At 40.7% G+C, this 15,547-nt stretch overlaps 1 protein-coding gene across 15 annotated transcripts in view; it reads left to right on the forward strand.

The window, feature by feature from the left end:
* CADPS2 (calcium dependent secretion activator 2) overlaps nt 1-15,547 on the forward strand; it is a 553,951-nt gene that overhangs the window by 188,323 nt on the left and 350,081 nt on the right. For all 15 annotated transcript variants that reach the window (XM_086691294.1, XM_086691303.1, XM_086691260.1 and 12 more), the window contains exon 3: nt 3,672-4,004. In XM_086691294.1, coding sequence (XP_086547420.1) covers nt 3,672-4,004 — 333 coding nt within the window. The remainder of the gene's footprint in view (nt 1-3,671; nt 4,005-15,547) is intronic.

Here is a 15,547-nt window from a genome sequence, read left to right on the forward strand (position 1 = left end):
ACTCTTCTTAATTAAAAAATCTAGTCTAAATTTAGTTGCCTTCTCTTGTGGCACTTAATTCTTTTTCTCTTGAGATGATCTCCCCCCATGATAGCAAATAGATCATATCTTGCCTTTTCCTTCTCTGATGCTGCCCCCTTTCTTGGATCCAGTTCTTTTCCCAACTGTTTAAATGTAGGTATTTAAGAGTTTTTTCTTCACTTTTTGTTTTTAGTTTACTTTGTCTTCAAAGCTGACTTCTGCCAAAACTAAAATAATCCATGACCCCTCCTGACACCACCGCCATATACAAACACTACACACACACACACACACACACACACACACACACGTTGTTCCATCTGTATTCTTTCACTCTTTATTTTTGGTTAATGGAATCCAGGCACCCTCTAGAACTTTTCCTGCCTTTCCAAATTCTATAATTCATAACACATGTTAATTCTGTCTTTTAACTCCCTCTTGCCTCTCCCTAGTTCTCTAGTTAATGACCTTTGCCCTAGATCAAGCCCTTCCTGTTTTCACCTGGTCTACTGTACTTGTATGGTAACTGATTACCTGATCTCTGTTTTGTTCTATCGTCATGTCTTTGATGCTGCTACCAGTGGTTAGCATAACTCCTGCTTGTCAACATTTCAATACCTGGGTCACCCTGCCGTCATTGGCTCTCTGTCCTCAGAGCCCAGATCCCTTGCTTGGCGCACAGTGCATTTTGCCATCTGGGCTCCGTTGGTCTGCTTGGCACAACTTTGGCTCCCCTTACCCTTACATTTAATGCTTCTGCAGTATGAAAATTCTGACGTTACCCTCAGAAGACCATGCTGTCTTATGCCTTTATGCTTTTATTTCTTTTGTTTTCCTGAAATGTATTTTATTCTCCCTTTTCTCCTTTAACCCACAGGTCATTCAAATTACAGGTTCCTGTCTTTGTTTTGTGCCTTCTTTGTCCTCAACCTTGTCCCCAGACAATGGAGTTCCTTTCCTTTTCTCCCCCCTACCTCCTGCCCCCTTGCATAGGCTGCAGTTCTTGCTTTTATTTGATTATTTATCCTGTCTCTCTCTGGTTGTGTGAGCTTTGAGGGCAGGGTCTCTGGCCCATTCACTCTTGTGGCCCCTCAGTACTTAGCAAAATGCCTCACAGGTGGTTATCTAGTAAATATGTATAAATAACACGTATTTTGACTGAGTTAGTATGGCTTCACCTATGGTTTTATAGGGTAGTTAAGACTCCAGAGACTCCTTCTTATCCTTGCTTCAAAAACATTGTCGTGTTCCTTGGTAGAATTTAGCACTGTGTTAGGCAGGAGAAGTTGAGAAAACATAAAATGCCTGCCAACTTAAAGTATCAAATACCAAGTAATTAAAAGCTCTTCTGAAGCCAGTCCTAAGGTATTTATTTTGCACATTAAAAATATCTTGCTGTTTCCAGCTATACACACAGCTACCAAATTTTTAAAAGTTGTTTGTCTCAACTCCAAATAATCTCCCATAGAAATAATGTTACTTACAGCATTTCAGTATTTCTAGATCAGGGTGCAGTCTGGAGACAGAAAGCGCACAATTGAGCAGGGACAATTAAATCAATGAGAGATTGGTTACCATGGGTAAGGAAAGCTGAAAAATATGGGGGCACAGCACCTGGGGAAGGAACAAATCTGGGAAGGGTTCTACTCCCTGCCTCTCAAAGGCTGGGACCCGGTCCTCGTTGGAGATGATGGGGCATGTCCTGCATGGCAGAGACATTTCACTGAAGCACCACACTAGTGGGACTCAGGGGTGGGAGGGGGTCTGCCTTCTGAGGTGCTGCACTGCAGAACTCACTGGAAATCTGCCAGTGGGGGTGGTGCACTGGGAAGTCACACTCAGGCCTGGGGAGAAGCTGTCCAGGGGTTGGTACCACATGCCTCCAGGTATGAGAAGAGAACCAGAAGGAAGAGCCCTCTTCCTCCAGTGTCCCTCCAACACCCTGTAAAGTGGTGCTAGCTGACACAGGCAGGGTACTGGAAGGGTAGCACAGAAAAGCAATAAATTGACTACTTTGACCACTGAGCTTATCTATGTCCCCATTTAACAATATACCTGTATCACAGGAGTTAGAAAAAATACATAAATGTAATTTATCTTGAATTCTAGTGCCTAGTGAGAGTTGTGCAGTTAGATGAAGATTAGAAAGGAGATGAAGGCACTCCTATGTGTATCGAAGTTGTTAATGGTATTCTTGGGCAAGGTACATCATTAAATGTCTTCATTTTCATTGATCTGCGTAAAATGCATTATTGTTACATCTGTCACTTAAGAATTAGTTGCAGCTTAGAAACCTAGAAAATAAGAGTATTTTATGTAATAACTGAGCCACAGCTGGTAAAGAGGAAGTGTTGTGTGTAGGTCTTAAATGTTTGCTCAATACAGAGTTTACAACCCCTATTTCAGTACATTAGTCGACCAAAATGTTTGAAGAATCAGGAATCTTCTGGCCAGTGAGCAAAGATAGGAATACATATTTTGTGTGAATGACTTTAAAAGGAGAAAAATAAAATGTTGGAGAAAGGTTTGGAGTTAGGTGACAGTGAATGGAACTAGTGAGGTCAGTTTATATGGAATGTGTGTCCTGCTTACTGACATGCAGACAGACAAGAGCCTACCTAGTCTAAGTAGTGGGCTCATAACTTGGGGTGCCAGTTCTTTGGGTAAAAGTTAACGGATTTTTGTTTCATAAGCTTCACAGATGAAACTCCTGGGACTGCACTGAATAATCCTACATGCTCTTTGGGAAGAATTTGTCATTATAGGAAAAGAAGGAATAAAATCAGTCTTACCTGATTCATAGTGGATTCTTAGGACTATTGATGAGAAAATCGGTATTTGAATCTTGACTGATATTTGCTCATTTTGGGGTCTGTAACTTAGAAGAAAGGAGATGCTTAAGGCCAAGTGTGAGTTGTTGCACAGTAAGACCTGATTATCCATTTCTTCCTGTTTCATGAACATTCCTCTCCTTTTCTCTCTCTCCCTCTCTCTCTCTCCCACTCTCCCCCTCCCCCTCATTGTCTTTGTATTTTATTTCTTAACCTGGTATTAGCAGACTGCTAGATGCTTCTTAGAGAATTTGCTTTTCTGTCATGCATTTTTACCAGCTATGAGACATGTGGGAGAAGTTGGTGGACTAGTCAAGTCAGGGTTGTAGAAGGTTATACCCTAACCCCCAGCTGTGGGGCAGTTTTGTTTAACAGTTATACATGCTAAGTATTGATTTGGATACTAGACTTACCACACTATTGGACTTAAGATCCTGACTCAAATAATTGGAACTCCTCTCCCCGCTAAAAACCTAGCCTAAACCCTTAAGTACAGATAAAAACGCTGAGTTGATGTCTCCAGTTACCTACTTAACTCTGAAAAAATTCAGTTGCAGAGATGCCTAGGACCTTCCAGTAGAGGTGCATGTAGTTCGGGTTGGCTCATGTTATAGATTTCTCACCATTCATTACTGCCTCTTATAAACGTTTCGTCATTTTAGAAGATTTGGGTCCTCCATTATGTTATTAGTTACCATGTGCTACAAAACATTTTTAATCATTGTAGAATATTTGTCCTCATTCTGAATAGATGGCTAAAAGCAAGTGTTCTTGCCCAGTTATAAATGGTTTTTTGGTTTGCTTTTTTGTGTCTTCTAGGTTTTTCTGAAGAGTGACCGAGTGGCAAGAATGGTTCAGAGTGGAGGATGTTCTGCTAATGACTTCAGAGAGGTGTTTAAGAAAAACATAGAAAAACGTGTGCGGAGTCTGCCAGAAATTGATGGCTTGAGCAAAGAGACAGTGCTCAGTTCATGGATAGCCAAATATGATGCCATTTACAGAGGTGAAGAGGACTTGTGCAAACAGTCCAACAGAATGGCCCTAAGTGCTGTGTCTGAACTGATTCTGAGCAAGGAACAACTCTATGAGATGTTCCAGCAGATTCTGGGTATTAAAAAACTAGAACACCAACTCCTTTATAATGCATGTCAGGTAAGTGGTCCATATTTCCTATTGCCCCTGTCTCAGAAGGCACATCAAATGTTTAAAAACCTGTGAAAATGTATGTTTTATAATCAGTTGGCTGAAGAGTTGAGTGGAAATGAATTTTAGTAAATTGAGTAGTTGGTATTTGAAAGAAACTTTGAAAGATGCATTTGATGGAGAACCTTTTATCCCGTGAGTAGTTGTTCCCATGCATCCTATTTGAGGACATCAGATTTTCACCTATTGGGTATATATAGGGCATGCCCCAAGTACAAAAGTGAAAATAATCTGTTATCTGAATAAGTTGGGCGATTTAAAATAAACAGGTATTCCTGAGTGCAAAATAATTTTTTCATAAAGATATGCTGGTCTTTTGAGTTTTATGGAAGTAATTGAAATTTCAAACTTTTTTCTTTAACCCATCCAGATAGAAATGAAGATATTGCTGAACTATGTAATTAAGAGATGACCAAATTAAAAGTATTTTTTCTCTTCAGATGTTATTTGTAACCATACATAGGAAAAATGGAATAAAATATATACCGCACCTTTCATCTTTGGACCCTGTGATTTGTCTAATAATGTAGTCATTTCATATGTGCTTTTTTTTTTTATTTATATATGAAATTTATTGTCAAATTGGTTTCCATACAACACCCAATGCTCATCCCAAAAGGTGCCCTCCTCAATACCCATCACCCACCCTCTCCTCCCTCCCACCCCCCATCAACCCTCAGTTTGCTCTCAGTTCTCAACAGTCTCTTATGCTTTGGCTCTCTCCCACTCTAACCTCTTTTTTTTTTTTTTCCTTCCCCTCCCCCATGGGTTCCTGTTAAGTTTCTCAGGATCCACATAAGAGTGAAACCATATGGTATCTGTCTTTCTCTGTATGGCTTATTTCACTTAGCATCACACTCTCCAGTTCCATCCACGTTGCTACAAAAGGCCATATTTCATTTTTTCTCATTGCCACGTAGTACTCCATTGTGTATATAAACCACAATTTCTTTATCCATTCATCAGTTGATGGACATTTAGGCTCTTTCCATAATTTGGGTATTGTTGAGAGTGCTGCTATGAACATTGGGGTACAAGTGCCCCTATGCATCAGTACTCCTGTGTCCCTTGGATAAATTCCCAGCAGTGCTATTGCTGGGTCATAGGGTAGGTCTATTTTTAATTTTCTGAGGAACCTCCACACTGCTTTCCAGAGCGACTGCACCAATTTGCATTCCCACCAAGAGTGCAAGAGGGTTCCCGTTTCTCCACATCCTCTCCAGCATCTATAGTCTCCTGATTTGTTCATTTTGGCCACTCTGACTGGCGTGAGGTGATATCTGAGTGTGGTTTTGATTTGTATTTCCCTGATAAGGAGCGATGCTGAACACCTTTTCATGTGCCTGTTGGCCATCCGGATGTCTTCTTTAGAGAAGTGTCTATTCATGTTTTCTGCTCATTTCTTCACTGGGTTATTTGCTTTTCGGGTGTGGAGTTTGGTGAGCTCTTTATAGATTTTGGATACTAGCCCTTTGTCCGATATGTCATTTGCAAATATCTTTTCCCATTCCGTTGGTTGCCTTTTAGTTTTGTTGGTTGTTTCCTTTGCTGTGCAGAAGCTTTTTATCTTCATAAGGTCCCAGTAATTCACTTTTGCTTTTAATTCCCTTGCCTTTGGGGATGTGTCGAGTAAGAGATTGCTACGGCTGAGGTCAGAGAGGTCTTTTCCTGCTTTCTCCTCTAAGGTTTTGATGGTTTCCTGTCTCACATTCAGGTCCTTTATCCATTTTGAGTTTATTTTTGTGAATGGTGTGAGCAAGTGGTCTAGTTTCAACCTTCTGCATGTTGCTGTCCAGTTCTCCCAGCACCATTTGTTAAAGAGACTGTCTTTTTTCCATTGGATATTCTTTCCTGCTTTGTCAAAGATGAGTTGGCCATACGTTTGTGGGTCTAGTTCTGGGGTTTCTATTCTATTCCATTGGTCTATGTGTCTGTTTTGGTGCCAATACCATGCTGTCTTGATGATGACAGCTTTGTAGTAGAGGCTAAAGTCTGGGATTGTGATGCCTCCTGCTTTGGTCTTCTTCTTCAAAATTACTTTGGCTATTCGGGGCCTTTTGTGGTTCCATATGAATTTTAGGATTGCTTGTTCTAGTTTCGAGAAGAATGCTGGTGCAATTTTGATTGGGATTGCGTTGAATGTGTAGATAGCTTTGGATTGTATTGACATTTTGACAATATTTATTCTTCCAATCCATGAGCAGGGAATGTCTTTCCATTTCTTTAAATCTTCTTCAATTACCTTCATAAGCTTTCTATAGTTTTCAGCATACAGATCCTTTACATCTTTGGTTAGATTTATTCCTAGGTATTTTATGCTTCTTGGTGCAATTGTGAATGGGATCAGTTTCTTTATTTGTCTTTCTGTTGCTTCATTGTTAGTGTATAAGAATGCAACTGATTTCTGTACATTGATTTTGTATCCTGCAACTTTGCTGAATTCATGTATCAGTTCTAGCAGACTTTTGGTGGAGTCTATCGGATTTTCCATGTATAATATCATGTCATCTGCAAAAAGCGAAAGCTTGACTTCATCTTTGCCAATTTTGATGCCTTTGATTTCCTGTTGTTGTCTGATTGCTGATGCTAGAACTTCCAGCACTATGTTAAACAACAGCGGTGAGAGTGGGCATCCCTGTCGTGTTCCTGATCTCAGGGAAAAAGCTCTCAGTTTTTCCCCGTTGAGGATGATGTTAGCTGTGGGCTTTTCATAAATGGCTTTTATCATCTTTAAGTATGTTCCTTCTATCCCGACTTTCTCAAGGGTTTTTATTAAGAAAGGGTGCTGGATTTTGTCAAAGGCCTTTTCTGCATCGATTGACAGGATCATATGGTTCTTCTCTTTTTTTTTGTTAATGTGATGTATCACGTTGATTGATTGGCGAATGTTGAACCAGCCCTGCATCCCAGGAATGAATCCCACTTGATCATGGTGAATAATTCTTTTTATATGCCGTTGAATTCGATTTGCTAGTATCTTATTGAGAATTTTTGCATCCATATTCATCAGGGATATTGGCCTGTAGTTCTCTTTTTTTACTGGGTCTCTGTCTGGTTTAGGAATCAAAGTAATACTAGCTTCATAGAATGAGTCTGGAAGTTTTCCTTCCCTTTCTATTTCTTGGAATAGCTTGAGAAGGATAGGTATTATCTCTGCTTTAAACGTCTGGTAGAACTCCCCTGGGAAGCCATCTGGTCCTGGACTCTTATTTGTTGGGAGATTTTTGATAACCGATTCAATTTCTTCGCTGGTTATGGGTCTGTTCAAGCTTTCTATTTCCTCCTGATTGAGTTTTGGAAGAGTGTGGGTGTTCAGGAATTTGTCCATTTCTTCCAGGTTGTCCAATTTGTTGGCATATAATTTTTCATAGTATTCCCTGATAATTGTTTGTATCTCTGAGGGATTGGTTGTAATAATTCCATTTTCATTCATGATTTTATCTATTTGGGTCATCTCCCTTTTCTTTTTGAGAAGCCTGGCTAGAGGTTTGTCAATTTTGTTTATTTTTTCAAAAAACCAACTCTTGGTTTCGTTGATCTGCTCTACAGTTTTTTTAGATTCTATATTGTTTATTTCTGCTCTGATCTTTATTATTTCTCTTCTTCTGCTGGGTTTAGGCTGCCTTTGCTGTTCTGCTTCTATTTCCTTTAGGTGTGCTGTTAGATTTTGTATTTGGGATTTTTCTTGTTTCTTGAGATAGGCCTGGATTGCAATGTATTTTCCTCTCAGGACTGCCTTCGCTGCGTCCCAAAGCGTTTGGATTGTTGTATTTTCATTTTCGTTTGTTTCCATATATTTTTTAATTTCTTCTCTAATTGCCTGGTTGACCCACTCATTCGTTAGTAGGGTGTTCTTTAACCTCCATGTTTTTGGAGGTTTTCCAGACTTTTTTCTGTGGTTGATTTCAAGCTTCATAGCATTGTGGTCTGAAAGTATGCATGGTATGATTTCAATTGTTGTAAACTTATGAAGGGCTGTTTTGTGACCCAGTATATGATCTATCTTGGAGAATGTTCCATGTGCACTCGAGAAGAAAGTATATTCTGTTGCTTTGGGATGCAGAGTTCTAAATATATCTGTCAAGTCCATCTGATCCAATGTGTCATTCAGGGCCCTTGTTTCTTTATTGACCGTGTGTCTAGATGATCTATCCATTTCTGTAAGTGGGGTGTTAAAGTCCCCTGCAATTACCACATTCTTATCAATAAGGTTGCTTATGTTTATGAGTAATTGTTTTATATATTTGGGCGCTCCGGTATTCGGCGCATAGACATTTATAATTGTTAGCTCTTCCTGATGGATAGACCCTGTCACTATTATATAATGTCCTTCTTCATCTCTTGTTACAGCCTTTAATTTAAAGTCTAGTTTGTCTGATATAAGTATGGCTACTCCAGCTTTCTTTTGGCTTCCAGTAGCATGATAAATAGTTGTCCATCCCCTCACTCTCAATCTACAGGTGTCCTCAGGTCTAAAATGAGTCTCTTGTAGACAGCAAATAGATGGGTCTTGTTTTTTTATCCATTCTGATACCCTATGTCTTTTGGTTGGCGCATTTAATCCATTTACATTCAGTGTTATTATAGAAAGATGTGGGTTTAGAGTCATTGTGATGTCTGTATGTTTTATGCTTGTAGTGATGTCTCTGGTACTTTGTCTCACAGGGTCCCCCTTAGGATCTCTTGTAGGGCTGGTTTAGTGGTGACAAATTCCTTCAGTTTTCGTTTGTTTGGGAAGACCTTTATCTCTCCTTCTATTCTAAATGACAGACTTGCTGGATAAAGGATTTTCGGCTGCATAATTTTTCTGTCTAGCACACTGAAAATCTCGTGCCAATTCTTTCTGGCCTGCCAAGTTTCAAAAGAGAGATCAGTCACGAGTCTTATAGGTCTCCCTTTATATGTGAGGGCACGTTTACCCCTTGCTGCTTTCAGAATTTTCTCTTTATCCTTGTATTTTGCCAGTTTCACTATGATATGTCGTGCAGAAGATCGATTCAAGTTACGTCTGAAGGGAGTTCTCTGTGCCTCTTGGATTTCAATGCCTTTTTCCTTCCCCAGTTCAGGGAAGTTCCAGGTATTATTTCTTCAAGTACCCCTTCAGCACCTTTCCCTCTCTCTTCCTCCTCTGGGATACCAATTATGCGTATATTATTTCTTTTTAGTGTATCACTCAGTTCTCTAATTTTCCCCTCATACTCCTGGATTTTTTTATCTCTTTTTTTCAGCTTCCTCTTTTTCCATAACTTTATCTTCTAGTTCACCTATTCTCTCCTCTGCCTCTTCAATCCGAGCTGTGGTGGTTTGCATTTTGTTATGCATTTCGTTTAAAGCGTTTTTCAGCTCCTCGTGACTGTTCCTTAGTCCCTTGATCTCTGTAGCAAGAGATTCTCTGCTGTCAGCTCTACTGTTTTCAAGCCCAGCGATTAATTTTATGACTATTATTCTAAATTCACTTTCTGTTATATTATTTAAATCCTTTTTGATCAGCTCATTAGCTGTTGTTATTTCCTGGAGATTCTTCTGAGGGGAATTCTTCCGCTTGGTCATTTTGGATAGTCCCTGGCGTGGTGAGGACCTGCAGGGCACTTCCCCTGTGCTGTGGTGTATAACTGGAGTTGGTGGGCGGAGCCACAGTCAGACCTGATGTCTGCCCCCAGCCCACCGCTGTGTCCACAGTCAGACTCATGTGTGCCTTCTCTTCCCCTCTCCTAGGGGCGGGATTCACTGTGGGGTGGGGTGGCCCGTCTGGGCTGCTTGCACACTGCCAGGCTTGTGATGCTGGGGATCTGGCGTCTTAGCTGGGGTGGGTAGGCAAGGTGCACAGGGGCAGGAGGGGCAGGCTTAGCTTGCTTCTCCTTAGGTGATCCACTTCAGGAGGGGCCCTGTGGCAGCAGGAGGGAGTCAGATCCGCTGCCGGAGGTTTGGCTCCGCAGAAGCGCAGAGTTGGGTGTTTGTGAGGAGCGAGCAAGTTCCCTGGCAGGAACTGGTTCTCTTTGGGATTTTGGCTGGGGGATGGGCGGGGGAGATGGCGCTGGCGAGCGCCTTTGTTCCCCACCAAACTGAGCTCTGTCGTCAGGGGGCTCAGCAGCTCTCCTTCCCTTTGTCCTCCAGCCTTCCCGCTTTCTGAGCAGAGCTGTTAGCTTATGACCTCCCAGACGCTAAGTCGCGCTTGCTGTCGGAACACAGTCCGTCAGGCCCCTCCGCTTTTTGCAAGCCAGACTCGGGGGCTCTGCTTGGCCGGCGAGCCGCCCCTGCGCCCCGGCTCCCTCCCGCCAGTCCGTGGAGCGCGCACCGCATCGCCACCCTTCCTACCCTCTTCCGTGGGCCTCTCGTCTGCGCTTGGCTCCGGCGACTCCGTTCTGCTAATCCTCTGGCGGTTTTCTGGGTTATTTAGGCAGGTGTAGGTGGAATCTAAGTGATCAGCAGGACGCGCGGTGAGCCCAGCGTCCTCCTACGCCGCCATCTTCCCTCTCAGTCCCATATGTGCATTTTGTTTGCTTGTTTTAGTGGTATAAATTATTTAACTATGCTTTAAAATACAATTCACATTGACAAAATTCAGCATTTTATAATTCATGCATTCATGAAGAGTTGTACTGCTATAATCATACATTCACGTTTTTCATCTTTTCACAAATCTCAGTTTCTGTGTTCTGTGTGTATCATTTGCATTACGAACTTGTGGATCAGTTCAAATGAATAAATTGACAGTTAATAGTAAAGCAATGTAGCATCTTAACTATGAACAATTTATGCATTCATAATTGTTTTTCACTGTTATCAAACCGGATGGTTATTTGATAATAGTGGAGGATGACCGTAAGACCAAAATCTGTTTTAAAAGATCTTTGTATTTTTAATGAAACAGTAGCCCACTTGTACAGTTAAATTGATGAGCGTGACTTAATGAAATCCATAATCACATATTTGGTAGATATTTATTGAGTTAGGTGTGGGAGAAACCAAGCTGAGCAAAAGAAAGTATTCTCCGTATCTCCATATGTTGAAGTCTAATATCTCATAGAGCAGATAGACCTCTAAAATGAATTATTACAAATGCATTGGAATTTATACTGGTGTTAGAGAGTCATAAAATTTCTGTGAACCTATCAGTTTATTTTTTTAAATGATAACAGTGTTGTATCTTTTTATGTAAGTAATTCCTTTATAATTATATAAAAATCCCTCTATTTCTGATAATTTTCTTATTTTGAAGTCTGCTTTGTCTTAAACTAATATGACTACTCCAGCTTTCTTTTGATTAGAGTTAGCCTGGTGTCTTTCTCTGTTTACTGCTAGCCAATCTGATTCCTTATGCTTAAAGTGGGGTTTTTTTGTAGACAGCATAAAATTGCCTCTTGGCTTTTTCTCTTTTAATCCAGTCAGACATTGTCTTTCAATGGATGTGTTTAGACTGTTCATGTTTCAAGTGATATAGTTTGTTTTCCATTCTGTTCCTTTGATCTATAGGTCTATTTTTGTGCCAGTACCGTACTGTCTTGATGACTACAATTTTGTAATATAGCATGAAATCCACTTTTTTTCTTTTTCAGGATTGCTTTGGTCATTCGAGGTCTTCTGTGGTCTCGTACAAATTTTAGGCTTGTTCTAGCTCTGTGAAAAATGCTGTTGGTATTTTGATAGGAATTGCATTAAATGTGTAGGTTGCTTTGGGTAGTATAGATAGTTCATGAGCATGGAATGCCCTTCCATTTCTTTGTATCCTCTTCAGTTTCTTTCATAGGTGTTTTAGTTTTCAGGGTACAGGTCTTTGACCTCTTTGGTTAGTTTATTCCTAGGTATCCTGTTGTTAGTACAATTGCAAGGGGACAACGACATTCAGAAGAGTGAAACTGGACCACTTGCTTACATTATGCACAAAAATAAATTCAAAATGGATGAAAGACCTAAATATGAGACAGGAAACCATAAAATCCTAAAGGAGAACATAGGCAGCATCCTCTTTGATCTCAGCTGCAGCAGCTTCTTACTAGACCTGTCACCGAAGGCGAGGGAAACAAAGGCAAACGTGAATTATTGGGACTTCATCAAGATAAAAAGCTTCTGTACAGCGAAGGAAACAATACACCACTAAAAGGCAGTCTACAGAATGGGTGAAGATACTTGCAAATGACACATCTGATAGAGGGTTAGTGTCCAAAATCTATAAAGAACTTGTTAAACTGAGGACCCAAAAAACAACCCAGTTAAGAAGAAATGGACAGAAGACATGAACAGACACTTTTACAAAGAAGACATCCAGATTGCCTAAAGACAGATGAAAAGATGCTCATCATCACTCATCAGGGAAATAGAAATCAAACCCATGATGGAGTACCACCTCACCCCTGTCAGAATGGCTAAAATTAACAGCACAGGAAACATCAGGTGTTGGCAAGAATGTGGAGAAAGGGGGGGGGGGGGGCATTTTGCATTGTTTGTGGGAATGCAAAGTGGTACAGCCACTCTGGAGAACGATATGAGGTTTCTTAAAAAGTTAAAAACAGATCTACCCTACGATCCAGCACTGATAGGTATTTACCCAAAGGACACAAAAATACAGATTCGAAGGGGTACATGCACCCCAATGTTTATAGTAGCATTATCCGCAATAGCTGAGCTAAACTATGGAGAGAGCCCAAATGTCCATTGACTGATGAATGGATAAAGAAGATGTAGACATACGCACGCATGAACACATGCAATGAAATATTATTCAGCCATCAAAAAGAATGAAATCTTGGGGCACCTGGCTGGCTCAGTTATTTGAGTGTCCAACTTCAGCTTAGGTCATGAACTCAGTTCATGAGTTCTAGCCCTGCCTTTGGCTCTGCACTGACAGCTCAGAGCCTGGAGCCTGCTTCAGATTCTGTGTCTCCCTCTCTCTGCCCCTCCCCAGCTTGTGTGCGTTCACTTATGTGCTCTCTCTTTCTCTCTTCCCCTCTCCCTCCCTCTCCTTACATGCCTCCCTCTCCCTCTCAAAAATTAACAAAATCTTGCCAATTTTCAGTGACGTGGATGGAGCTAGAATGTATTATGCTAAGCGAAATAGGTCAGAGAAAGACAAATACCATATGATTTCACTTAGGTTGAACTTGAAACAGATGAATGTATGGGAGGGGGAAAGAGAAGAGAGGGAAACCACAAGAGACTCTTTAAGGATAGAGAACAAACTGAGGGTTGATGGAGGGAGGTGGGTGGGGGATGGGCTAGATGGGTGATGGATACTAAGTAGGGCACTTGTGATGAGCGCTGGGTTACATGTAAGTGAAGAATCACTGGATTCTACTCCTGAAATCAATATTGAACTGTATGTTAGCTAACTAAAATTTCAATAATAAGGAGCTATTATAGGGGCGCCTGGGTGGCTCAGTCGGTTGGGCGTCCGACTTCGGCTCGGCGTCCGACTTCGGCTCAGGACATGATCTGGCGATCCATGAGTTCGAGCCCTGCGTCGCGCTCTGTGCTGACAGCTCAGAGCCTGGAGCCTGTTTCAGATTCTGTGTCTCCCTCTCTCTCTGACCTTCCCCCATTTATGCTCTCTCTCTGTCTCAAAAATGAATAAACGTTAAAAAAAAAAATAAGGAACTATTATAGATGCAAAAAATATGATCTGGTTTGTTGAAATTCTACAGTCTCAATTTGTAAGTGTCACTTCCTTGAATTTGTCCTTTGTCCCCTTCCCCACCCATTTTGCTTCTCTCATTTGAATTGAATGCTTCATGGGATTCCGTTTTATGGGATTTTCTTTTGATGTACTTTTTTTTTAAAACTTGTTTAGGGCTTGGTTAGTGGTTGCTCTAGAGTTTACAACCTACATTTCAAAACACTCGGAGGTCTACATTCAAATAGCATTATAAGGGCCTCAAGTGTAGTACAGTTGTCCCATGATAAAGAATTCCCAATTCCTGCTTACTATCCCTTAGGATGTCTGTCATTTATTTCGCTGACCTTTCTGTCCTTCATTTCCTTGATGTTATTATCACCCAGCACATTGTTACTATTATTGCTTTAAATAGCTAACGTTTGGGTATTGAGAATAAGAAAATAAGAAAAAGTTAAAAAAAATTATCCGTTTTTACCTTCATTCATTCCTTCTCCTGGCCCTCTTTCTTTATGCAGACGCAAGTTTCTGACTGGTGTCTTTTTCCTTATCTTTCTTCTCACATTTCTTGTAAGGGAGGACTATTGGTGATGAGTTCCTTCAGTTTTTGTGTGTGAGAACGTCTTTTTTTCCCTTCATGTTTAAAGGATAATTTCATTGGATATAGGATTATCAGCTAGTTCTTTTTTCTATTTCAACATTCTAAAGGTTTCACTTCACAAGTTTCTTGCTTGCATGCTTTCTGATGAGAAGTCTGAAGCTCTCCTGATTTGAGTGTTTTTTTCTTAGTTTCCTACAGTTTGAATATGATATGCCTAAGTATAGGCTTTATGATATTTCTCTTGCTTGGCATTCTCTGAGCTTTCTGGATCTGTGGGTTGGTGTTTGTCATTAAATTTGGAAAATTCTCGGCCATGATTACTTCAGATTTTCCTTCTGTCCCATTCTCCCCTTCTTCTGGAACTCTAGTTCTGTTTGTCACTCCTCTTTGATATTGTTCTCCACAGTTTTTGGATACTCGTTTTGTTTGGTTGGGTGTTTAAAATTTTTGAGTTTTTTTCTCTTTGCATTTGAGATTTGGAAATTTATGTTGACTTATCTTCAAGTTCAGGGATTCTCTCAAAATCATCAGGTCTACTGATGAGCCCATCAAAGGCACTGTTCATTTCTGCTAATGTTCTTGATTGCTAGCATTTCCTTTCGAGTCTTTCTTGAGGGTTCTCATCTCCTTGTTTACATTACCCATCTATTCCTGAATGTTTCTAACTTTTTCCATTAGAGCCCTTAACATATTAACAATAGTTAAACTTTCTTAAAGTGTAACATCTCTGTCACCCCTAAATCCAGTTGGAATGCTTCCTTTGTCTTTCCAGACTGTGTTTCTTTTTCTTTTTTGGCATGCTTTGTATTTTTTTGTTGAAAGCCAGACCTGTTGTATCAGATAATAAGAACTGAGATATATTTTCCTTTAGCGTGGGGGTTTACAGTAATCTGACTGGAAGTTAGGCTGTGTTTAATGTTCATTGTAACCATAGGTACAAGATTTGACTTTAGACTTCCCTAAGTATTTCTGTTCAGAAACAGTCTGTCTTGCATCTCTGTTAGCTGTGGTACTCTGCTGTGACACTGGAGTGATGTTGGGGAGTAGGGACTGTTCTACAGTCTGACTGAATCTTGGATTTTTGGTGGGCCTAGGTCTCAGGGCTGTAGCCTTCACAAATGCTTCTGTCCCTTGTCTAAGAGTATCACTTCCCTCCCCAACATGTGCCTATTCCTTTTCTTGCCTAAAGCATCCCCAGTCTGTTTCCTTGAAGCCGTGTCTCCTGTTCCCTCAGGTGTTCCCCCCCCCCCCCCCGCGCCCCCACCCTGTAGAAGACATCAGAAG

Source organism: Puma concolor, chromosome A2 (genome assembly GCF_028749965.1).
Source record: "Puma concolor isolate L17-30 chromosome A2, mPumCon1.1.hap2, whole genome shotgun sequence".
Lineage (NCBI taxonomy): Eukaryota > Metazoa > Chordata > Mammalia > Carnivora > Felidae > Puma > Puma concolor.